This window comes from Eptesicus fuscus, chromosome 7 (assembly GCF_027574615.1).
Source record: "Eptesicus fuscus isolate TK198812 chromosome 7, DD_ASM_mEF_20220401, whole genome shotgun sequence".
Taxonomy (NCBI): Eukaryota; Metazoa; Chordata; class Mammalia; order Chiroptera; family Vespertilionidae; genus Eptesicus; species Eptesicus fuscus.
In genome coordinates, this window is record NC_072479.1 from 55,896,566 (window position 1) to 55,921,079 (window position 24,514).

Genomic DNA, 24,514 nt, shown 5'->3' on the forward strand with positions numbered 1-24,514 from the left:
GATTAGGTAAACGGGAGAAAGGGTCAGAGAGAGAAAATTAACTTACAGCATTCGCCTGGGATTCATTTGCGAAGAAGTAACCTCTCTCACCATCATCCCCAGCGCCGTAATCCCCTCTAACTGCCAGGCCCTCTGTCCTAGCATTAAACCTCACCAGCAGCTGCGTGGCTGGACAGTTAAGATTATATATGATGTAAATATATTGTGGGTTTGTCAGCTCTCCCTACACCATAAAACTTGGTTTAATGACATCACGTGGTCCCCCAAGAGCCACTCACGGGCTTGCCTTCGGGCCATTCACATAAATAACCTCCAAAAGTTTCAAACTCCTAAATTCACATAGAAGCCGTGGGTATTTCTCTAATGCTCAGTTACACTAAAAAGACCTCGTGCTGCTCCTTTGCCCCACCCCCACACCCCCCTTGTAGGGTGGGGAGGGGGGAGAGGGTGGATCCTTATTTATTTACTTACTTATTTCCATAAGGACCTGTCGCCTTCGAGGTCGTGTTGATATTTTTTTTTCCTCCTATTTTTTTCCTCCTCTCTCCTCTAATTGCTCAGAGTGGGCCGTATCCCCCTCTTCCCACTCCCCCGGGAAGGTAAGTCATGCTTCTTCCCCTTCTTTCTCGATGACAGAGGGGGTGGGTTTCAGGGCAAAGTGAAGAGGCAGGCTTCATTGTCGCTGTTTGGGACCCAGGAGCCCCTCCACTAACTCCCCCAGAGTGATGCTAAACCCTGGGACGTGGCGATTGTTCCAGGGGGCTGGCCGGCGGGGGAACCACCTCAGAGTCCAAAGTAGAAGCCTCTGCTCAGGGCGAAAAGCAAGGGCCTGGGCTGTACCCACTCCCAGTGCAGGGCTGTGGCTACTGATGCTGCTGAAGCAGAGGCTGGGGCCTGGGCGAAGACCTGCAGGCTGTGACAGGAGGGGGGACCGGGCAGGCATGGCTGCATCTACCCAAGCCTGCCCAGCTCCTCCAGTGAAAGAGAGGCCCAAACCCTTCGGGGAGGAGGCAGTCAGTGCAAGGTGGGGCTGGAGCGCCGGGCCCAGCGGGTCTGAGCAACTTTGCCCCCACCGCTGGCAAAGCCCTTGGTTCTCCCCCTGGGGCGGTGCATCCCCTGGGAGGAAGCCCAGGGCCCCCCGGCAGGCAGTCAGGGAGGCTGGGGCAGGTGATGGCAGGCGCCAGGGCCTCCTTCTTAGTTAACGGTTACCCACTGGTAACGCCAGTGCTTCTCCATGCTTCACCGCTCACCCAATAGTTTTACTCAGCATGGAGAAAAAATTAAAATAACTCCCTGACGAAAAATTACACATTTTATTTGAGAAAGAGAGGGAGAAAGAGACAGAGAGAGAGAGAGAGAGAGAGAGAGAGAAGGCAAGCTGGCGCTGGGCTGTCTGCTGTGTGCTAGTGGAGGAGAGACACTCCGGGAGGCCTAATCTGGACTGAGTGAGTGCAGTGTGAAGAAGGGTGTAGCAATGGGTGCAGTTCAATCAGCATTTGGTGAGACCTCCTACTTGCTGGCATGTTGTGAGGAAAGGCTCTTGGGTCTTTAAAAAAATGACAGGTGGCTTAGGCAATAGGATGCAGAGAAGTCAGTCCTTATAATAAATCCAAGGAGCATCAGCATTAATAATCATAAATATTCCCAGAGCCTCCCTGCTCCCTTTCCCTCTTGGCTGCTGAGAAACCTTCTAGCCCAGCTCCTGAACCTCTCCCTTCCCCCCCCCCCCAGTGTGGGGGGCCTAGGCTTGGCTCCAGGAAATCACCCCATTGTGGGAGGCGGGAGAGGAAATGCAGTAAAGTTTTATGGACCCTTCCCACATTTGTTTCTCCTATAAAGTACTTCCTCCCCCTTCCCATCCCAAGAGCCTGAATCAGAGCAGAGCATGGGCCTAAGCCAGTCTCAGGCACCATCTGAAGTATCTGCCTTTCCCCCTTCCCTTTTGCCCACCCTCCCCCTACACAGAATCCCAGCGACCAGATAAATGATGGCAAACAGATGAAACTCAGGCACTGGTCTATGCAGCTCCTTTCCAGTTAATTGTCCTCTATAGCCCTAGGCCCTAGAAGGTGGGGAAACAGTCTGAAGATTCCTGCCAGGCAGGGACACCCCGCAGACTGCCCTCCCTCCTCACCCTCCGCCAGTATCTGAGAAAGCTGAGACACACCTCCTCCAACTTCCCCAGCTCCCCTTTACTAAGCTGCACCAACTCGGAGGATCCTCCTGAGACCAAATAGGACCCTGAGCTCAGCCCTCTCTCTATGTCCACCTAGGCCCCTCGGGGACCCCTTAACCCTGGAGAGATCTTCAGGGGGCCGAGTCTGAGTACTACAGGGCCACCAGTCCCTGCAGACTCGTTCTGGCCTGCAGTGAGGGCCGCTGTCAGTCTAGAGGCCCCAGATCCACCCAGCCAAGGAGGGAACGGGGTGCAGAAGCCTGAATGCCTTGGATGGCCACAGCATAGGACAGGCACCTGGGTCCTCCCCTTCCCCCGAGGCCCTTCTTGGGGCCAGGGGTCAGGACAGGAGCTCAGTTCACCTGCCTTGTCTCAATACCCCAAGAAGCTCCTAAAAATTCCTTTAAAGGGGAGGTTTAAAGGCTGTGGGCCTCCCCCTGCACCTCACAGCCCATTTAGACATTTTTGCCCAATACGTGCCCCAAACAGAGAGGAGCCACTGCATTTTTAGTCCTGTTCTCTCTTTGTCTTTATTTGATATGACAAAATATAGTTTCAGGAGAGACCTGGAGTCAATAAATAGTTGTACAACAGCGATGGGGCAGGCGGGCACAGAAAGTCGCGGCAAGGATACTAGCAGCCAGGAGCCCCTCGGACCGCTGCTGGGGTCCTGTGGCAGGGAACCTCAATAGTTGAGCTAGCTAGTGGTCTGAGGCTGGGGGGCCTGAAGGCATGCAGAGGGCGCAGGCTGGAGAGGTTCCCGGGTTTAGGGTTGGGAGAAAGGTTTATAGAGCAGAGGACAACCCAAGGAGCCCGAGGCAGACTTCAATCGGCTCCCCTTTTATTATGCAAATTATTTAAAAATCAACCACTTGAGTGTAGTCACTACAGCGAAGCACCCCGAGCCTGGCGCCAGACTCCCCCAAGCACAACCACTCTTTCGCCAGATCGAAGCGGCCTGGCCAGCCCAAACCGGGAACAAAGGAGAGAGCGAGGCTGGAGGGTCGGGGCGCCCGGCCTGCAGCAACCACACGGCCCACCTTCGCTCGGGTGGGTCTAGCTGGGGCTGGGAGCCTGAGAGGCGGCCCAGGCCGGTCGGGGCAGCGCCAGCCTGGGCAGCGCCAGTGAGCCACAGCCCTCGGACCCCTGCGGAGCCGGCCCCGGGGCGCCCCAGAGCTGAGCAGAACTGAGGGGAGTCAGCACAGCAGGGTCAGCCCCGCGGGAACCTGGGGTCGGTGGAGATGCGGAATGCCGGGGAAAGCGCTTTTGTCTTTGGGGCCCGGGAGCGGGTCCCCAGCCACCGCCCTTGCCCTAAAACAGAGAGGAAAACCGGAAAGGAAAGGCGAGGGGAGTGAAAGGAGCTCAGGGTGCTGTTGGCGGGCGTCCCCGCTGCCTCCTAAAGAGCCTCTTTGCTTTTCATTTTGGAATCTTTCTTCCACTTCATCCTGCGGTTCTGGAACCAGATCTTGATCTGTCTCTCGTTGAGACACAAGTTGTTGGCGATCTCTATGCGCCTGCGGCGAGTGAGGTAGCGGTTAAAGTGGAATTCTTTTTCCAGTTCCAAAGTCTGGTAGCGCGTGTAACTGGTTCGGGACCGCTTGCCGTCTGTCTCTGGAATATAAGCCCCCCCAAGCCAGGAAGGGGTGAATAGCGTGCAGCGCCTCAGCGTCCCCACCCGAGTCCCAGGCCCCGACCCGCGGCGGAGGGACCGGAGGCGAGCAGGGCGCGACAGGCCCGGCGGGCCGCAGGCGGGCCCGGCCCAGCCCAGCCCCGGGAGAGGCGCCTCCGCCCAGGCAGGAAACTTTCCGCCGCAGCCTTCACTCCGCAGCCAGAGGGGCTGAGGGGTGGGGGGAGAGGGAGACCCAGGCTCGGACCGAACAATAAGCACCCTCAAGATCCGAGCACCGGGGACCCCCCTCCCGCCCCTCCCAAGTCGCTGGAGTCCTCCGGAGCGGCGAGCGCAGGCCGAGCCGGCTCCACGGGGGAGGAGGGAGCCGCGGGGGGATCCCCGCGCTGGAGCCCCGCGCTCCTCACCCTTCAGATCCCTCTATTTTTTTAACTCCCTCCCTCTCCCCCAAAAATTGAATATTGCCTTTTATACACGTTTTGTTCCTATGATCCAATTATGTCGTCGTAAATTTGGGCGCACACAGCCTCTAAGCCTTTTAGTGGACAGTTTTACGAGCCATTGATGCCTGGATCGTAAAATTTATGGCCGCAGGTTTTTTTTCTTTATTTGCCCCGCATGGCCTATAAAACCCAGGCGGACCCGAGCGCGCAAAATGAAGTCCTAAAGTTTACCGTGGCTCATGTGCAGTTTGGTCATCCACGGGTAAATCTGTGGCGGGGCCGGTGGCTGGCTCAGTCCGGCAGGCTGCCCTGTCTGCGCCTGCTCCTCTTTGATCTCCCCACTGCTCTTAGCTCGCTCCTCCAGCGCTGGGCGAGCCGCCTTCTGACTGTACATCCCGGGGTTCAGAGGAGCCGCTTCGTCTCTGCCCAGAGCGTGTCCTGGAGCGGCCGCGGCGCTGCAGGCGGGGCGGTCGGGGTGAGCCCGGGGGTTGGCAGCCATGTCTACCCCGTGGAGAGAGTTGGAAGGCGCAGGCGGTGGGAAAGTGATGCTTAAGTCCAATCCGCCGTAGCAGTACCTGGATGCCTGCACCTCTGAGGCCGATCCATAGTTCCCACAAGTTTGCATGTTATAGGCAGGGATATTGGGGCTCTGCTTATAGAATGAATTGGCTACGTAGGAGCTCATGGCGGGGAGGGCCCAAAAAAATTTCTGCACCCTTTTTGATTAAGGGTGATTTGTGACTCTTTGAAGTTGAGGGGTTTTTTGTTCTCCAAAGTGCACAATTTATAGGTGGAGATATCTCTTTCTTTATCCTATGCGCTCTTCCCAAATAAGGGAGCCTTAAATAGAGTCACGTGACTCCGGCGGCCACTCATAAATTTGGTTTGATGACCTCCGGGAGGTTAGTGATGGAAGCCGGCGAAACGCATCTTGATATGTTGGCAAAGCCTAACCAAAGGGGAGAGGGAATGAGAGAAACAGAGAGAAGGGGGAGGAAAAAAAAAATGGTTCTTTTGAATTGGGGGTAGCCGGGACAACGAGCCCACAGCGACACCTGGTGCCTACTTGGAGAAATTGCAGCCTGGCGCGCCGGCTCGCCTTTCAGACCGATGGATTTTCTACCCTGTAGAGGGGAAGCTGGTTGTTGCTGCAACAAACCCCTGAAATGGCCTTTGAAATTGTATTTAATTTTTAAGGGAAGAGGAGGCCTCGTTTAGGATGCACTGAGGGTGTTTTTTTTTTGGTAACTGATAGACCTGGCCTCTTCACCCCCAGGGCCTTCCAATTTTCAAAAATGGCTGAGGGAACGGGACTTAAGTGGGGGAGGGGGCCTGCCCAGGTTGGACTTAGAGGGGGCTTATCTCAGGTTGGAGGTTCCTCTCCTTGGATGTCCCAAAGCACTGCTATTGCTGAGAAGTTGCTTGTCAGCATGGAAAAGTGAACCAAGCCTCTGGAGAGGTAGACAGGATGCCCAGGAGAAGTGATCCTGGGTGGACATAACTAGATGGGGGTGGGGTGGGGTCATGAGGCTGAGAGTACTGGGGACTCTGGGGTGAGCCTGGAGGTGAGGAGCCATGGTAGCTGAGCAGACCTCCTCACCATATCAGAGACCCCAGAGTAGCAACAAGGTCATTTTCAACGTGTGTGTGTGTGTGTGTGTGTGTGTGTGTGTGTGTGTGTAGAACCAGACACAATGGCCTGGAAGACTGCTCTACATCCCTGTGTATGACCCTCATGTGATACCTATGTCTGATATTTCAGATAGGAAATAGATGTTCATTGAGGGCATGGAAAAGCAAGATTCAAGCCTCCACAAATATATGGGCAGGGCAGAGGACAAGACCTATTTTGTGCCCTATGGAGGAAAGGCCTCTGGACCAGGGACTTAAATCCACGAGGTCCACAGGAGAGGAATTTCTGAGCTAGATGGAAGTGCAGGAAGAACCTGACTGGGGGTAGGAGAAGGGGGTGGGCAGAGCAGGCGCCTGGGCAACCTTCACAGCCCATGGTCAGGGGCTATACAGCCATTCGGCCCCTTTCCGACCCCCCTCCCCAAGCTCCAAGTCTTATTCTTTCCTGCCTGCCTGCCTCTCCCCAGGAAATCTCCGCCCCTGCCAGGAGAAGCGTCCCTCCCCCCCTCAACCCCCCCCCCCCGCAGGCGGAGGCGCTGGAGGGGGCGCTGGCGGGGATCTGGAAGGTCTAGAAAACTCTGACGGATTTTTTTTCTCTCTGGGAGACCCCCTCACTACCTCACCCTCTGGGTCCACTCAGGTTTCTCTGGCTGGGCTTAGGGAGAGAAGGCCTGGGCTGGGGGAAGGTTGAGGCCTAGCTGCGCTCCTCACCCGCGGAGTTGGAGGGGAGAAGGAAGAGTGAGGAGCCAGACTGGGCTGGGGCTGTGAGGAAGAAGAAATGCTGTCCCGGCCACGTCAGGAGTCCCAGGGCAGGCGAGAGCTCAGTTTCCAGGCTTTCTTTTTCGAGATGTCCTTGAATCGCTCGGTCCCGGCGGAGGGCTCCAGTCCCGCTGTCTTCCTTTCCCCTCCTCTCCGCCTCCGCCACGTTTCGCAACTGTCGGCCTGGCGCGGGCAGGGGGCTGCTCACAGGGCGCCCCCTCCTCACTCGGAGAGCGGGCGGGGAGCCCTGGTGCCCTGGATAATGCTGCTTTTCTGGGTTTGGAGGGCTCGTGGGTCCGAAGACGGACCCCAGACGATCACAGGCAGGAAGGGAGGCCTGTGCGGGGCTGGAGACCAAGCCGCCTAACCCCGGCTTCTCCCTGACCCCCATCAAAATCCCAAGCCGCTTTTTTTTTTTTTTTTTTTTTTTTTTTTTTTTTGCGGGGTGAGTGTGTTGCTCCGCGTAGGGAGCCCAGGAGAGCCACCCAGCCGCACGGAGGGGGAGGCCAGGCTGGCGCCCGCTCGGGAAAGGCGAGTGGAGAGGCTGGGGGCTCGCAGGCTGCAGGCAGGCGCGGGGCTCCGGGAGCCTGCCCCAACCTTCACCCCCAGGCGAGGCGGGCGAGCGAAGTCACAGAAATCCCGATATAAACTTTTAAAAATAATATCAGTTTTATTAAATATTCGGGGACGGATCCAGAGGTCGGATTTATACAGGAGGGTAACACGAGGGGATCTTTTAGAATTTATTTTTTTTTTCTCCTACTGGCTAAACAAACGTCATTCACTTTTTTTCTCTTTTTGTAATTTTCCCTCTCTTTTTTTTTTTTTTTTCCCTTTTTAAGATGGGATCGGAACACGGACGGTGCTAAACATAAATATAAATACAGAGACCACAAATACAGCTAAAAATATTCACACAGAAACGGTCACAGTTTGTAATATGCCATAATGACCCCCAGGATTCTTTAAATACAATTCGCCTGGGCTGGGCATTTGCTGGGGCAGAGGGGCCGGGCAGGGGCTGCGGGGAGGCCCTGGGGGTGGCTGTGGGGCCAAGACGCGCCCTCCTTGGGCCTCCCGCCCTCCCCGCCGCCAGGCCGGGCCCTAAGGCCCCGGAGTGGAGGCCCCGGGCCCGGGAGCCGGCTCTCTGCGCAGGGGCGGGAGGGGGCGCCGAGGGGGCGGGAGGCCAAGTCCTCATTTGAGGGAGAACAGCGGAGTCTGAAGCGAGGTTCAGGGACAGAGCCCCCAAGGCCTGGGCGGGGGAAGGGGCCTGCAGACAAGCCGAGAACGAGCTAGCGAGGGAGCGAGGAGGAGGAGGAGAAGGAGGAGGAGGAGGAGGAGGCGGCGGCGCGCAGTGAGAGAGTTTGTGCGGTGAGGGCGGGGGTCCAGAGTTTACTTTCAGGTCCATATCTGACTCCCTAATTTTTCTTAGGGTGTCAAGACACACCAATTGTGCCAGTGATAAATACAGAGTGTGTGGTCAGGAGGGCGCTGGGGGAGCGGAGGAGAAGGAGAGGGGTGGAGGGACAGTCCGGTCACTCTTTCTGCTTCTCCTCTTCTGTCTCTTCCCGCTTTTCCTCTTTTCCGCCCAGGCTGTCGGCCGCGGCCCCTCCGCCGCCCCCTGAGAGCGTGGACGTGAGATTAGATTCCTTTTTCCACTTCATCCGGCGGTTCTGGAACCAGATTTTGATCTGTCGCTCGGTCAGGCAGAGCGCGTTGGCGATCTCGATGCGCCGGCGCCGCGTTAGGTAGCGGTTGAAGTGAAATTCCTTCTCCAGTTCCAGGGTCTGGTACCGCGAGTAGATCTGGCGGCCGCGCCTCCGGTCCGCTCCATAGCCAACCCCTAGAGATCCAGGCACAAAACACACCGAAAACAATCAGCCGGGCGTCCTCCGCAGACCACTTAGCCTAGCAAAGTCCTGACCCTCCCAACTTGACCAGCAGCTCAGGGCCCCTCCAGCCTTCTCCCACTTGCCCTGCCCCACCCCCACTAGGGGTACAGCCAGGATCCCAACTTCAGTCCCCCCCCCACCCTATAGGCTGGTAGGTGTGTGTCCCACAGAATGGTGGCAGGGCGGGGGGCAAGAACCAGGCAGAAAGCTGTAAATCTAAAAGCTGGTTTTTGAAAAATCCTAAACACTGGGGATGAGGGCCCTATTTCTCAACGATTGAACTCCCCCACCTCCCCAAGCACCCTAGCTCCCTGGAAACTTCTCCCCCCACTTTCTGCCCCCTCCTTTCCCCCTCCCTTCTCCTCAGACTGACTCAACTTTGGGGGTTCCCCCACCCCCTGCCTCCTCCCCTCACTCCCTGCCCTGTTTCTGCCCCCCCTCCCCGCCCCAGCTCGCCTTGGAGCCCTCCAATCGGTCAGGGGCCGAGGGGGCCAGGCCCCTGCGAGCAAGCGGGAGGCGAGCAGAGGGGGCAGAAGAGGGGGCCCTGTCTCGGCGTCGGCGAGGAGACGAGCGTGATTGTTTTTATGGGGCCATAAAAAACTCTCTCCGCCCGTTCTTCTAGGGAAGCCGGTCATAAAGCCAGTTCAGTTTATTTAATTTATATCTCGGAGCTGTAAAACTCACCACTGTGCGAATTCATTCGCTGCATCCAGGGGTAAATCTGGATACTGGCTTTCTGGTCCTGGGGCGCAGTCCTGCCCTGCTCAGAACTAAAATCCTGAGCGATTGAGGTCTGTGTGTTATGTCCTAAGGTGTTTTGTCTGCAGTTTGAGAGCATGTCTTTCTCCTGGTAAAAGGAATTAGATCCATAGTCATACGGCCCCCGGCTGGAACTGAACACGACATTCTCCTGTGGCGAATAGAAGGGAGTCGAGTAGATCCGGTTCTGGGCAACAGCCGCTCCGTAGGTGGAGAAATGCCTCACTGGATCATAGGCGGTGGAATTGAGGGCGACGTTGGGGAGGACGTCCTGGCCCCCGGCGAGGTGGCAGGATAAGGAAGGGTTAGTGAAGTAGGAATTCATCCCTTTGCCTTTACCTGGTCGGGCTATGATTTCTTTAATATTTATTTCTGTCTCCAGTTTGTACTCGGAACTAGATGGTTATAGGGACGGCTCCAATCCAGGACAGACAAAATGACAAAGTCAGCTGACCCCCTTCCAGCCAATCGCAAGCCAGATGTCAAGAAGGGGGAAAAAAATCGCTTCTGCTTCTGTTGATTCCCTAGTTGAGACTAAGTGTGTGCTTTGAAAGTAAGACTTGGATTTTTTAAAATATATATACGCGTAAGGGAGCTGATTTGGAGGTGAAGGAAGGGTGAATGTCCGCGAGCAGGGCCGTGGGGCCCAGGGAGGGAGAGCTGCACTCGCTCAGCCCCAGCTAACTTTGCTGTGCAGTGGCCAGAGCCAGGGCTGGAGAAGCTCTGTATTTTCAATCTGATTTCATCTTTTATATCTGCTCTCTTCTAAAATTACATCTTGATTTCTCCATGGGAGGAGCTCCCTCCCAGCTCAGGGGGGATCCCCAGAAATCCTACAGGAAATCCTGGTTTGATATTCCACGAAGTGATTCCTCATCACCAAACCAGCATTTTTTTCCCCCAATAATTTTTTAAAATCAAGAGTAAGAAGAAATTCATAAACGTGATGCTCAGAGGAAGGAGGGTGTGGCTGAGAGTCTTGGATGTAGGGGAGCAAGTAGGTCTCAAGGGGTGAGGGTGAGACTTCAGGGCAGTGGCAGATCTGAGGTGGGCAGAGGGGCCTGGCAACTGCTTTCCCCTTCCCCAGCTCCCTCTGCCTCTTCCTCAGCACCCCCTTTTGGGGGAAACTCTGGCAGCATTTTTGCCTAAAAGGGAGAATGTATAAAAATACTATAGGAAAGGGAGGGAAAGAAGCAAAAGGTGAAAGAGAAAGAGAGAGAAAGAAAGGAAGGAGAAAGAACTCAGAGTCTTTCTAGACACATCAACTCCTGTTTATGTTGGTGAGAATTTATGATTTGGAGCCATTGAGGGCCGGTGGGGTAATTCACATAAGATCCAGCCAGAAAGAGAAGGCTGGTGGGGCTCTGATGGACATATAGCATTTTGCAAGCTCAAGCCCTTGCACATGTCAGAAGCCCCCTGCCCCCTCTGGGCTCTCTACCCTGCTAAGGGAGGCACCCTTGGACCTGAGCTCTGGGGCTTGGAGATTCCAGCAAAGTGCTCCCTAGGAGGGTCAGCCATACCTGGTGGGGCCCAGCCTCTCAGCAGCCCTTACCCCCCATTTCTTTCCACCTTGAGGCTGAGAAAGAGGAAGAGAAGGCAGCTGAGTCCGAGGTTTCTGAGGGAGCCGCAGTGGGCGAACTGAAGCAGCGGAAGGTGTGCAGATGGGGTTTTACTCCTGATTAATCCAAACTTAATTTGCTATCGTGACATAGGCTAAAAAAGGCTTTGAGTTGACAAAGAAGGGGTGGTGGGGCAAGTGAAGAGGGCAATGGAAGCTCATATTTTCCCCTCATCATTTTTTTGGGGGGGGGAGGACTGGCTATAACAAGGACCCGGATGTCGCCAGATTTTATGATCTTTTCCTTCTGTGTAACAAAGCGGAGTAATCAATGGGTAGCAATAAAGCCATAAACGGGACTATGCTGGGAAAAAACTCGTTTATTCATCTTCTGTAACGTTAAGGTTTCCCTGGAGTGTCGCTAGGGGGGAAAAATAAAGTTTTTGAACCCAAAAGCAGACAGTGTGTAGGAGCTGGTGGCGACAACATGTTAGTTAATACATGAAGCTCCTTACCGGGCTGAAGAGTCTTCCTGCCAAATAATGTGTGTTGGCTTTTAAAATCACAGGCTCAGTCCTTCAGAGAAGGAAATTTGCTGTTATTTAGAAGGGTAGGGAAAAGACCCCTGTAATTACAAAGGTTCTTCCTCTTGGACCATACTTCCCTCTCCCCAAGGAGATGAAGGTGAAAGGGCAGGGGAGGTTTCTTAAATTAAGGAGAAATTTTTAGATGAATCATCTCATTTTGGGGTGACGTGGCAGGTTCACAAACACAGACACTAGCGTGAATTGCTTTCCCCTCTAGAATCCAGTTGTCCTCCAATTCATGGCATGCCTGAACAGAGGTTTCCAACAGCTGGCTGGGGCTCCAGGCCCCCTGGAGGGCAAAAGGGAGAGAGAGAGGGAGAACTAGGGGCGGGGAGACCCAGGGGGCTGAGCTAAGGAACAAGTCAGTGCACCCCTGGACACAAGTAGCCGCTCTCAGAGTTCACAGACTCATTTCTGCCCTAAGGGTAGTGGTGTAACACGTAGAACAGGCCAAAGAAAGAGTAAATTCCACCCCCTCCCCATTTCAGAAAGAGATTGCTAGAGGGATAAATCATGTCAGTGATATTTCCTGCAAGATATTAAATTGTTGCAATGTACAACAAATTGAATGATAGAAGATAGGATATCTTAATGAAGTTTTGCTTTCAATGAGTGTTGATTTTCTAGGTATTTTTAAATCTCTTTTATGGATGGGTGGGGGAAGGAAGGTCCTTGGAAGAAAGAAGGGGCTTCTGGGGAAACACGTACTGCAGCTCTCCAGCAAGGATGCCAGAGTTTCCTTGAGCCCCTCCTAAACCAAGTCTAGAGGGGAAAGGGGCCCCAAAGTTGGGGAGAGTCTCTTTTGGGCCTAAAGGCAGTGGAGGGGGGGGGGACGACCTGAGGAAAGTCTCAGCCCCAGAAAGTTAAGTGTTTTATTACATCCCTAAACAGAGGGCAGAGACTGAAAGGTCTCGCCGATTTATAATGAACAGAAACCAGCTGCTGGGGGGCAGGAGCGGGGAGGCAGAAATGTTGGGAGGGGGAGAGAAGGGGAAGCAGAAACACAAATAATTTTCCCCAAAGCTTAAAGACTTTCAGCAAAATTAATTTCCACCACATTCTCCCCCATCACCGTTCCTGAGGAAAGACGCTTCCTCCTTTCAGTTAGATCTTTAATTATGCAGCTGAAATCTGCTGGAAGGATTCGCTCCAAGGGGGGAGAGCAGGTCAGATAAGCCCAATCTTCCCTCCATTGGATTACATTTTCCTTTTCTCATTTTATGTTAATTTCTTTCTTTTTTTGGCAAAAGAACGACTGTCTATGGGGAGAAAGCTGGGACTTGGGTTTTTCTAAATATATTTGTATTTTCCTGTTAAATTTGTCTGAAAACAATTATGGAAACTCATCAACAGAAGCAAGAACAGATGTTTTATTAAAACTGCAGTTGAGCTCTGTAAATATGCACAAGTCCTAGGAAGGGGAGGGATAACTTGTTCTTTGTTTCTATAAAACAAGCCTGGAGAATCAGAGAAACACCCCCCATCAGGCCCGCAGGTCTCCGAGCTGCTCTGCCCTTTCGGCCTCGGAAATCAGGCATTCCGAGGGGGTTTGGCAGCAAGAGCAGATTTTTGCTTTGGGAGCTGTAATTAGTGGATTCAAAAACAGAATTCAGAAAACACAGCACAGGAATAAAGGGGGAAAGTTGCCGCTTGCTGCTCCAGCCCCCTCCCCAATCCAAAACACATGCTTTTCACAAGCACTAATTATAGGAGAGAAACTTACTGCAGGCGCGCCCTGGGCCTGAGTGGGGGGCAGTCACTGGTCAGGAGTCCCCAAGGCTAAGGGTCTAATTGGAAGCTGGGCGCTTGAGGGTTTTCCGAGGCGAGTGAAGCACCCCTCCCGGAGCCTCACCCTGCTCCAGGCCGGGGCCTGGGGGCCTCTGTGCCTCTGAAGGGGGAAGAGGGTGGGTGGACCTGGGCTCTGGCCCAGAAGCGATTCGTAGTCAGGCCTCACCTTGCTTGCCTTTGCTTTCCATTCTGCTCTGGGAAATATATTAATTTCTTAGGGAAGGTATCTGAAGTGAGAGGGATGAGATCTGGGATTTTTATTTGGGAGCCATCAGAGGTCCTGCTTAGTTTGTGTTCTGCCCGTTTTCTCTCTCTCCCTAGATCCCCCACGTCTGCGTGTGGATGTCTGTGACCCACCCAGTCTCGCACACAGATACACACACTCCTTTCCTGGCTGCCTGCGCCACCAGCTACAGCTCGGCGCCTCCGAAGGCTGCTCAGGGACCCGACACTGGAGCCGCAGTCCTCAGCGCTCGGCCTGGGCTGGGCTGGCGTTTGGCTGCCTGGAAGCCACCGCAGCTGCCTGACCCACCCCGCCAATTCTTCATTTCCAGAGCTGGAAGGAGCTGTTGCCCCACCGGCCCCTTTTGTGCCACTGGGCAAGGGCTGAAATCCCTCTTGCAGAGAAAGCTGAGTTTCAGTACTTGTTCGGCTCACTTCACAATCGCACTGTTTGGTTAAGACTTTGCTGTTCTAAAGCGACTGACTATTCACTTGGCCCCGACCTGGTCTATGATTAGCTTTTGTATTTAAAAAAAAAATTAAATCCTACTCTAAATGCCCAGCGTTTTGTGCATGAACTCCTTTGATCTCCACAGAATCCAGAATAAAAGGATTGCAGAATCGCTCAGTCCACCAAAGAACCTGAACACAGGGACCTGGATCTGCTTGGAGACATCAAAGAAGAGCTCGCTCTAGGAGCCCCCAGTTTTTCGCAGATATGTGGGAGACGTTGTCTGAGTACATACCTCCCCATATACACATTGCATTCCCAAACATGCTCCTTCTCCTTTCAAAGTTCAGGCAGGGAGACACTTGGAGAAAAGTGAAATTTGACACACCCAACCCGGAAATGGATTCCATCAGGGGGTGCTGATATTATAGGACAAGGCCCAAGTTGGCCAGCTGAATAAAATTGGGGGTCCACAGGGAGGTGGGGAGGGAGAAGGAAGAGGCCAGATGGGGCATGTCAAGTGCCTGAGAACTGCTTCAAACACCTCGGAGGCCTGGGCTGGTGATTCCTCTTTCGAGTTAAGAGGTTTAGAGGCTGCCCAAGCTGCTTTTGTTTTATTTGTCATTAAACAGAGAAGAAAGGTACGCGGAGGGGCTCTGCTAACTCACATCATATTTTCTCTCCTCCCTCTCTCTTTCCAGATTTCTGCCTGACCTTTCATTACTACCACTCCACTTAATGCTGCTACCATCAGCAAGCATCATCTCCCACATTGGTGTTTGTTTGGCTTCAATTCACTTCTCTGGCTTAAGGTTAAAAAATAAAATAGGTCCCAAGTTTATCTGTCCCATCATACTCAGTCTTGAGGCCCTTGTGGGTTCCCTCTGGAAGAAATCATTTCTGGCTTTTGTGGCCTGGCCCCCAAGCATCCTACCTCTGTCTCAAGCAACTGATTATGAGCTGAGGAGGGGGCACAAGGAGAGCTTCCAGGAAAGGGGATGGAGCTCTGACCCTGAGGGGCAAAGCAAGTGGTTTGCTTGGTCCAGGAGGAAAAAGGAAAATCCAAAATATTCAGAATATTTTTGGTCCCCAGAATGAGGCCAAAGGATTCCCGACCCCCTGGCTTCTCTTCTATCCATCCACACTGAGCAAGTACTGCTTAGACCGATTTTGGAGGTTTATGAGAATTACAAAATTCAAGAACATGGCATTTATGACGTCACAGTGAGTTGTCATGAGGAAATTGTAAATGTCATAAAAGTTATATACAACAGAAGCTTTGTGTGTGGGTGCCCTGCCTCCCCTCACTTGGTTTTCCTTTCCCCCTTCTTCCCCTTGTGTAAGTTCTCCCACTTGAAAATAAAATGTTATTATGTTCTGGAACAATAAGCCAACAATGAAACATAGTCCTCATTTCCCTATAAATAATTTTATCCTTTATTGTTTGCAGATTTGAAAGAACCATTTAATCTGTGCTGGCGAAAAGAGGGAGAGAGATGGGGAGGGGGGAATTAATTTCAGAAAGGCGAATATTACTTACTTCAATGATACTCTTTTTAGATTTGATAGCCAGGAGCAAAATTAGAGGCAAACCGAGCCGCCTCTCTGACTCTACACCTGGCGGGATTGGAAATTTATAGGATCTTTAGCGAAGGGGCAATTTAATTTTGTAGGATTTGCTTAAATTCACTGCTATTTTGGGGGGCTGAGGAGAAGGGAGGGTGAGCGACATGCTTTATCTAGCTTTACGAATCTGCCAACATTACCCTGATTTAAAACCCAACAACCTGTGTCTCAGGGAAAACTCCTGCAGAAAGGAGTGGGGGAGAGGGATGAGGGGGGCTCAACTTTCTCAATGACTGTGGCCCCCTTAACCAGGCAGTTGCCAGGGGAAAGGAAGAAAAGCTAGAGGCAAGGGGAGGGCTGCTCCAAGTCTCTCTACCATCAGGACACTGAAGGTTTATGGTGTCCCCATAATTCCCCCAACCCTATAAACAGCTGCCCTATTTTAGAACAATTTCTGCTTCCTCCCTTCAGAAAGAGAGAGGGAGGGAGGAGGTGAGGGCTGTAAGGGCTGCAGCGCGGTGCTGGAAAGGGGAGGGAGTCAGGATAGCACTGCACTTTGTTCTCCTGGGTGAGTTTGCTGGTTTGGCGGGTTTCAGACGCAGGGTGGCAGCAGACAAAACAAGTAAACAACTCCTCACAGACACAATAAACAGGGGCAGCTGCACCGCCGCCGTGGCAGAGGCCATGGGCCGGGAGAGGGGCACAATTTGGGGGTAATGTCACACCGGCACCCAGGGGTGCCCAAGGCCTGAAAACCCAAGGCCGCTCTTGGTGCCAAAGGAGAGAAGGTGGAAGCAAGCTGCATGCCTCTGCACCCACAGCATGTCTGGACAGGAGAGTCTCGGTAGGAACCTGATCGCCTAGGAGTAGAGGAAAAACGACGCCAGCCCCTCTCCTGTCCTTACTTTTTTTTATGAGGTTTTTTTTAAAAGGACATTTTTATTTCCCCCTTGCTCTGTCTTTTCGTGGCCCCATAAGGGAGAAAGGCTAGGAAAGGAGGCTGGTTAATTGCCTGCCCTGGCCCACACTCAATGCTCCAGGCCCACAGGGGGCCAGACCCTCTGGCATTGCCCCATCAGCCTTCTCCTAGCTTACATAGCGGACTGGATTAAAACAAAGTCCCATTAGTAACCAGATGTCGGTATTTTGGGAACTCAAAGAACCCCTAATCTGTCCCACAGACAACAGACGCAGGCAAATCTTGGACCCGGTAAACGGACAGAGTGAGCAAGGCTAGAGGATAGATGTTCACCGCACTCCTACCCATCCTGGCAGGCCTCTCCAAGTACCCGAGCCCACAACTGCCCCAGACCATGACCCAGAGACCACCGCCTCAACTTCACCGCCCCAGCAAGGCTTTAAGCATGAGGGCCCAGCCCATTGCTCCAAGCAAGGTCCACATAACCCACAGAAGATTTTCCCACAAAACTCACTTTCAACACAGCTGGATAAAACAGTCTCTGAGTTGGGGGAGTATGGGGGGAGGTGTGGAGAGAAAGCAGAAGAGATCAGTATTTCCCCAGCCCAGCTGCTGGGACAGCAACGGTATTAAGGTCTGAGAAAGCTTTTGTAGTATCTGTTGTTGACTGGAACCCGCATACTCCAACTGCAGCACGTACACATTGTACACATTTCAATCGAGCACGCACAGAGAGCCTTCTTGGTGCACCCAGGGTCTCCTTGAGCCCATGCCCACCTAGTGAGGGCTAATAACATTTTGCATGCACATAAAACGGTGTTTGAGCGAATATAGGCATGGTGATATACAATTAACCAATGAGGAAATCTGAGTCTGTGTATATTCACGCAAAAGTCTGAGTCTGTACATTTGAGCCTGTATAAATGTGTATAAAGCTCCCAAGCCTGGTTTTAGAACACAACAGCCAACCCAACAAGGCCGCCTTCTCCAAACAAGGTCGCATTCTTCATGGGGATCACAACTGTCAAATCAGGGAGAGAAAGCGTTTGCTCTGCCCATTCCTTCCTAGCTAGGAACCGGTGCATGACATACAGCCCATGCCAGGCTGACAAAGCTTGTGAGGGGCAGGCCTGAAGTGCCCAAAGAGTGGACTCAGAGCTAAATACTGGGGGCTTGTGTTAGCACTGCCAGGCGCTACCACACAGGTCCAGTGCCTCTGCCCAGCCCCGAGCCCTTGGTGTGCAGAGTCCTGGAGCCAGATTCTATTCTCAGCAGCCCAGGCTATTATTAGATAATCACTGCAGCACTCTCCTGCACCAAGGACCAGGTCTACAGGGGATCTGGCCTGCAAGGTGGGTGAGAGTTGCCACTGGTAGCCCCTCTTGTGCTTCTGTTTGAGCGCCACAGAGGGGAAGAAGGAAGGGAATGAAAATCGAAAGTAAGGAGGGAAGGAAGGGGCTGGCGTTTGGGGCCGGCTTTATCCCCTGGCCAGACTAGAAAACTGGAAAACCAAGGCCAGTCACTGTGGCTATACTTTCTCTGCATCCTTCTGTCTCACGAGGAGTCTAGGGATAAAGGGCTTGGATGCCTATAGGACCCTCGTCAGGGAGAGACAGGAAATCAATTGATAAAAATATTATACAAGGACATCTCAGGATGGTGCTATTAACCCGTCAACTGGAACCCTAACACCCTGAAATCGCACCAACAGCACATTCTGTTAGATCCCCACTGTGGTCTGGAGAAATACCCCGCCTTGCCCAGGCCCACCTCTCCAAAGGGAAGGGACCCTCTAACATCCCCATGGCCCCAGTGGCCCTCTTTAGAAACCCTTTCCCCAGGGACAAACAAAGGAGACTGTGTGCGCCCCCCCCCCTACCCCCCACTCCAGAGAGTATGGCCATCTGCAGGGGCGGGGGCAGATAAAATACAGGCAAAAGAGAGAAATAGAGGCCTCACCGGTCGGCGGGTTCCCACATTACGACAGGAGAAAAGCTCCCATTTTCAGGCCTCCGGGGGCCCCTCCACTGGCCCACTGGCCTCCCCTTGCCCTTTTCAGGTCTCACAGACTCGGGATCTCGGTGGCCGCGGCCTGGCTCCCGGAGGCAGCCCCGGGCCGCGCCCGAGCGGCGGGAGAGCGCGCGGCAGCCGGAGCAGGCGGCGGGCTGGGCCCATTTGGGGAGAGCCGAGCGCTTTCCTCGATCGTAAACAAGGAACGCGAAATTAGCCCTTCGGCAGACGCCTCTGCCGACACACAGTCCTATTGGGGGGGTGGAGGGAAGGGGGAGAGAAATGCCATTTCTTCCCCCGGGAGAATACCTCCGAGGCCTTTATGTCGTCTGCGAAAGGGGAATTTTGGGGGGGCAGGAGAGGAAGGGAAGGGGATTGAGGGGGGAGGGGAGGGAAGATTCACCGTCAACTCGAGCCCAAGGGGTTTGATTTGAATGCAGTCGAACTATATTTTTAGGAATTTGATAAAAACAGGTTCTCTTCCCCGCCCCCCCCCGCCCCCAGGCGACGGGTCAGGGTTTAAACAGGAAATCGAGGAGCGATCCCCTCCCCCACTCGGGCTGGTGGAGGCCGGTCGGGCCTCTGGGAGGGGGGGGGGGCGGCTCCTGACTCGGACTGAAGGTGAGTCTGGCCCCCAGACTCCACGCCCTCTCGAGGAACAGGCGCCCCCTCTCCCAGCTCTGGGGTGTGTCTGCCTGGGCGTGCAAGCGTTTGCGTGCGCGTCGCCCTTTATAAACAGAAGCTCACACATATAGGGGCCGCCTCGGACCCAGGCCCGGGAGCAGGGCGGGTCATATATCAAATTGCAACACATTCAGGGCCACGTACATTTGGAAGAAATTAAGCCACTGTGTTATGAAACCATATGTGTCGGGTTAGGACTATACAACACGCCATTAGCACCAATTATTAGGAAGAGCCCGGGCGCCCCAAACCCTCCGGGCCGCCCGATGCTGACGTCCCTACCCCGGGAGCCGGCCACGCCTGGAGCCTCACTGCCTCCACTCACCCCGGAGGCCCGCCAGCCGGCGAGGCCTGGGCTGTCCACCCAGGCGGGGGCCTCCCCAATTCCCACGTCCGCCCAGACAGGGCTGCTCCTCGCCCAGAGCAGCCAGGCCGAGGCGGGTTAAGCTGTCCAGTATGGATCCTGGGTGGGGTGGCCGCTGTTGGGGGTGGGGGACGCACTCCGGGGGAGAGAAGGCAAAGAGGCCCCTTTGCTCCCAGCGCTAGAGGAGCATGAGTCCCCCACCCCCACCCATCTGCCCGCAGTGCTGGGCACCTCCCATCTTTCCAGCCGCTCGAATGGGAGCGGGAGCAGGGGGTGCGCAGACGCTCTGCCCTCCGCTGACGCTCACCAGCCACCAGCCTCCCCCCGTAATTGCCAATTAACAGGCCCCGCCGCCCGCCCGGCGGCGCGCTCTTCCTGCTCCGCGGCCCGGCCCTGGGCCCGCACTGCGCATGTGCGAGCCTGGGCGGCCACGCGCTCCGGGAGGGAGGGGGCTGCGCAGCGGGGAGGGGCGCTGGAAAGTTTGTTTGGGGGTTGGGGGGCCGACTTTGCTCCGGGGCGACGGCTACAGCCTACAGGTTTCCTCCTCCGCCCTGGAGTGTGCGCCTCTGGGCCCCCTCAGCCCCGGTCCCATTAGCCCAGAGGCCGCAAATCTAAATAACAGGTAAGGACGCGGTGAGCGCCGGCGGGCGGCGGGCGGCGCACTAGACCCGGCCTTGAGCCCCACGGGCGCAGCCTCCTGCCCGCACCCCTCATCCCCAACTTCGGCGCACAGTGACATCAGGACAACACCCCCCCCCACTACCTGATATTCCAGTTTAACCCAATTTCTCCCCCCTCCACATTTCCTCCCCGTAACTGCCCACGCGCCCACCCCCTCGCACCCCCTCTCCTCTCTAACCGAGACCAGCCGCTGCCGTCCTTATCTTGAAACCGCCACCCAGCTACGGACCATTAGTTACATATTTGAACCAATAAGGAAACACTTACCGGGCGCTGCTGTCACTCTCCCTCTCCCTCTCCCTCTCTCTCCCTCTCTCCCTCTTTCTCGTCTTTCCTCATTCTGTGCCGCTGCCGAGCCTGTCTCAGCTCCACACACTCACATATACTTTATATAAATTTAAAAATAAAATAAATAATCCTAATAACCAAAAAAGCCAAATAAAATTAAGGAGAGTTGCAAGAAGGGGGGCAGGCGGGAGCGCCTGGGAGAGGAGAGGGGAGGGGAGGCATCTGCAGCTCCTGCCTCAACTCCCGCGCCGCAGTCCTCCGCCCCTGGGGGGGTCGAGGGTCCGGAGGGGAGAGAGGTGCCCTCAACTCCTGCCTCTCCCCCTCCCCCCTCCCCAGGTGCCCCCAGCTTCCGGCGACTCCACCTGGGAGGGAAAAAATTAAATGGGGGGGGGGAGAAAATAATTATTAATCAGATTAATAAAAAAAATACTGATAATGAAGGGAGCGCCCAGCGCAGGTTTCCCTGGCAATGGTTAGGCTCTTACGGGGAGGACTGTTCTGAGGAGCGCTCCGAACGGACAAACCACAATAAAAAGTTCACGTTCATGGATGGAATCCACATGACTTCTTGTGGCCAATCCAACTTGTGAGTCGATCGTAAACTTTTATTACTCAGCTGTAAATTTTCTGCAAACAACCGGGAATGCGATGCATTTGTGTAGCGTGTGCAAATGGGCGCCGCGGTCGCCATGTTTACCCAATTCTCTCAGAGAGGGAGCAGCCCCCGACTCCCACCGCACCCCCACCCACCGCCCGCTCCCCCAGGGCCCGGCGCTCCGGTCGGGCGCAGAAAGGGCAAGGGGGATGCGAGAGGAGGTAAGGAAGGATTCTGGCGCTGAGTCGGCTGCCTCCCTTTGCCATGCCGAATTTTAAATATTTTCCTTAATAAGTGGGTTATTAAGGTTGGATCTGGGGGAGCCGAAGCTTTGCAAAGGTTGGTGACATTGGGGCAGTGAGGGCTGGCAGGGTGAAGGGACTGAGAAGGGATGCGCTCCTTACCCCTGCCTTTTTTTTCTTTTCCTGGTAAGTGAACAACATCCTTCCCAATGGGGTGTCTGGGCAGCCCCCCACTGCACCCCAAACAGGAGTGGGAGGGGCAGGCCCCTGGAAACCTCCTGGCAAGCCTGAACTGACCGCGGTCTGCAGAGCAGAAAGGGCTTAGCCTGGCCTGGGCAGTCCTGCAGAGACAGCCCGAGGGGTGAGAATTGGGAGCCGCTTCTAGGACCCCCAAAGCACCTCTCCTCCCCAGGTTCCTTTTTCAGAGAAAATACATTTCCCCCCAAGACCACCCCTACTGTCCGGTCTTCTCAGTTCCAAGGTTGGCATGGCAGCTACTCCCAATCGTTTTAGAATTAAAAATAAAACTAAGGCCCAAGATCTTGGTTCCCACTTCTTTTCCCTTTAGGTGCAAGGCAGTTTGAAGCCCTTTCTGTCTTCTGTCTTGTCTGGTAGCCCACACCCGCCCGCCTTTTTCAGAAAAAATCCCGCATCCTGGCAGCTGAGACACACCTTGGAGGCATTGGATAAAGAACCTTCTCCCTCCCTAAATTCCACCTTCCTTACTAAATTCTGAGCACCCGAGGCACCCCCACCCTTCTCCAGACCCCAAATTCTGGCGATGTGTCCAGTGTGGGGGAGCTCAGACTGAAGTCCCCATAGAGACTGCTTGCCCATCAGTCATAGCCCAACCACTCTTCCCACCAGCTGGAGATGTGAAGGCCCAAAGCTCTCCCCTTGGACCCACAGGGAGTTGGCTTGGGGACTTCCAGGGCTGGGTGCCCTACCCCAGCCAACAGGGGTCCCCCATCCCCTCCCCAAGCTTCCTCCACAGAAGGTGAAGCGGTTCCCTCCGCCGGATGCAGGGACCTCGTTTCTTTTACAAACCCGCCCATAAATTTTATAACAGGTAGTTAAAAATTACAACAAGGAAGCGCGGGCCCAGCTTTTCACAATGGGCCGCGGGGAGAATGGGACGGCGCAGCGGGCAGCTCGCCGGAAATTTTACTTCTAGTCTGTGGCACACCCTGTCCCGAGCCCGCTCTAATTGGGGCAGGGTGACTGCGCCCGCCCGCCGCCTCCCAGGCGCGGGGCATCTCATTTGGAAAAGATGAGGGTGGAGCGGCCAATCCCCTCTCCCGTCCTAGGGTCCTCCGAGGAGCCTTTTAGGACATCCAGTACCCACCCCGCCTCCCTCCTTCCCCATTCCCCGCAGGCCTGCACCTCCCCTGGCTTCAGCAATGAAGCGGGAGAGAGAGAAAATGATGAGGGATTTTTTTAAATCCAGAGAAACGAATTTGCCCCCCAACTTAATAGCTGCATTATCTCGTCTCTACGGTTGAGATTAGAATAATAAATTCAAGGCAAAATGAGGGAGATGCTTCAACTCAGCATTTTGAAAGATACTATTTTTCACAAATCACAAATCGCTTTCGGAAGCCACTTTGATTGGCTAATAAAAAAGTAAAGAATGGGAGAGAGTTCTAACTGCCGCCGCCGAATGGTCCCCATTCCCGTAATGGGACGGCGGGCGCGTTTGGGAGACGCGTTTCTAAAAAGAGCGCATCCTGCTCGCAATTAAATTCCCCCATAAAACGGGTTTTACCTTCTTTTCTCTCCAAACGAGAAAACGGAGGCGGTGGGCAGAAGGGGTGGGGGACTGGGTGCTGCAAGAGGGGGCGGCTCGAGCTCTCTAGGTCTGGCCCACGTCTCAAGCGACACCCGCTCCGGATGCACCCCGCCCTCCGACGCCCGGCTTGGGGCCACGGGCATTGCCGAGCAGGGCCAGGGATGAATGGGACATTTGGGGGACAAGAGGTGAGATCCTTCCCAGCCACTCAGTGTAGGGTTCAACCCCCTCAGCTCCTGGACCAGCGATTTTTATTAATAGCATTCATAATTCCACATTTAAAAATGAAACAGCCCTCTGCCAGCCCTCGGAGTCCGGAGAGGATGCGCCGCGCGTGGGAAGGCCCGCGGTGGGAGCTAAATGCTGTTTTTTAGGACTTTCCCGGCGGATAGTGTCTCGCGCAGCAAACCGGGTTACCTGGCTGGCTCTGTAGCCCTTCGTGGGGACCCCAGGTTCCGAAAGATTTCCCCCAGAGCTGCTCAAAGCTGTTCCCGGCGGCCCCCAGCATGGGCTTTCAATGGCACCCTCTCTCGCACCCTGTCTCAGGCTGCAGCAGTTCCCTATCCACGATCCCCGACTCAATCCTGTTTTCAGGATCACTTTGCGTGGGAGCCAGGACACAGACGCAGTGGAATTACACGAAACAAGAGTTGGCCTGGGCCTAAGTCTGGGAAAATCATCGAGAGAGAGAGAGAGAGAGAGAGAGAGAGAGAGAGAGAGAGAGAGAGAGAGAGAGATCTGGCCTCAAAATATTTCAGTCTTTGGGGATCTGGTTTTTAAGACCAGAAGATCTCATCCCCTCCCCTTTCCCCCTCTCCTGACTGAGCCAGATGTATCTCTGGAATTTGGTATTATTTGACCAGAATCTTACTGGCATAAACAGATTTCTCTAAGACCGCCCCCCCAAGGAAGAGTGAGAGACCACTTTGCCCCCCTGAGTCCCTTAGCCTTTGACCCTTTATTTTGGAGAATGAGGAGTCCAATGAAGACTCTCCTTACCCTACTGTGGCTGGAGTGGAGGGACTGTCCCTTCTCCCCAGGCCAATGGCCTACACCATGAAGGGCAGGGCAGGCTGCCCAAATGCCAAGGTGAAGCCTGGACCGGGCGTGAAACAGCTAGAACAGAGGCTGGAGTGGGAGCAAGTGGGTTAAGTGAGTGATGGCTCTGTGCTGACTGAATTTGAATTTCAGAATGTGGACCCACTCTGCTTGGTGTACCAGCTCACTCACTTTCCCCTTCTTCTCGCCTTCCCCCCAGGCTTAAGCTTCCTCATCCTTAGGCACCTTCCAGCCAAGTCCTCCAGGCTGCCTGGCGCCTCATATTTTCCCCATCGTGTTCACTGTTCTAGTGGTGGGTGCTGGCTGCCCAGGGTTGGCCATGAGGGGCATGTGGCGATCAGAAAGAACCTCATTGCCTCATCCTCAGCCCCAGCCCTGGAAATAAAAGGCCTAGCTTTGGGAAGGGCATGGGGGCAGATT

The 24,514-nt window shown here is 54.5% G+C and overlaps 2 protein-coding genes across 2 annotated transcripts; both read right to left on the bottom strand.

The window, feature by feature from the left end:
* Window positions 1–2,736: 2,736 nt before the first annotated feature.
* Window positions 2,737–4,931, bottom strand: HOXC5 (homeobox C5). The gene is made up of 2 exons (XM_008140784.3): window positions 4,478–4,931; window positions 2,737–3,787 (listed from the first exon to the last, which is right to left on the bottom strand). Exons 1-2 carry the CDS (start codon window positions 4,929–4,931, stop codon window positions 3,573–3,575), a joined length of 669 nt encoding a protein of 222 aa, XP_008139006.1. The 3' UTR covers window positions 2,737–3,572.
* Window positions 4,932–7,274: 2,343 nt separating this feature from the next.
* On the bottom strand, window positions 7,275–9,924 carry HOXC6 (homeobox C6). Its single transcript, XM_008140785.3, has 2 exons — window positions 9,214–9,924; window positions 7,275–8,480 (listed from the first exon to the last, which is right to left on the bottom strand). The coding sequence occupies exons 1-2, from the start codon at window positions 9,611–9,613 to the stop codon at window positions 8,173–8,175; spliced, it is 708 nt and encodes a 235-aa protein (XP_008139007.1). The 5' UTR covers window positions 9,614–9,924; the 3' UTR covers window positions 7,275–8,172.
* Between the last annotated feature and the right edge of the window lie 14,590 nt (window positions 9,925–24,514).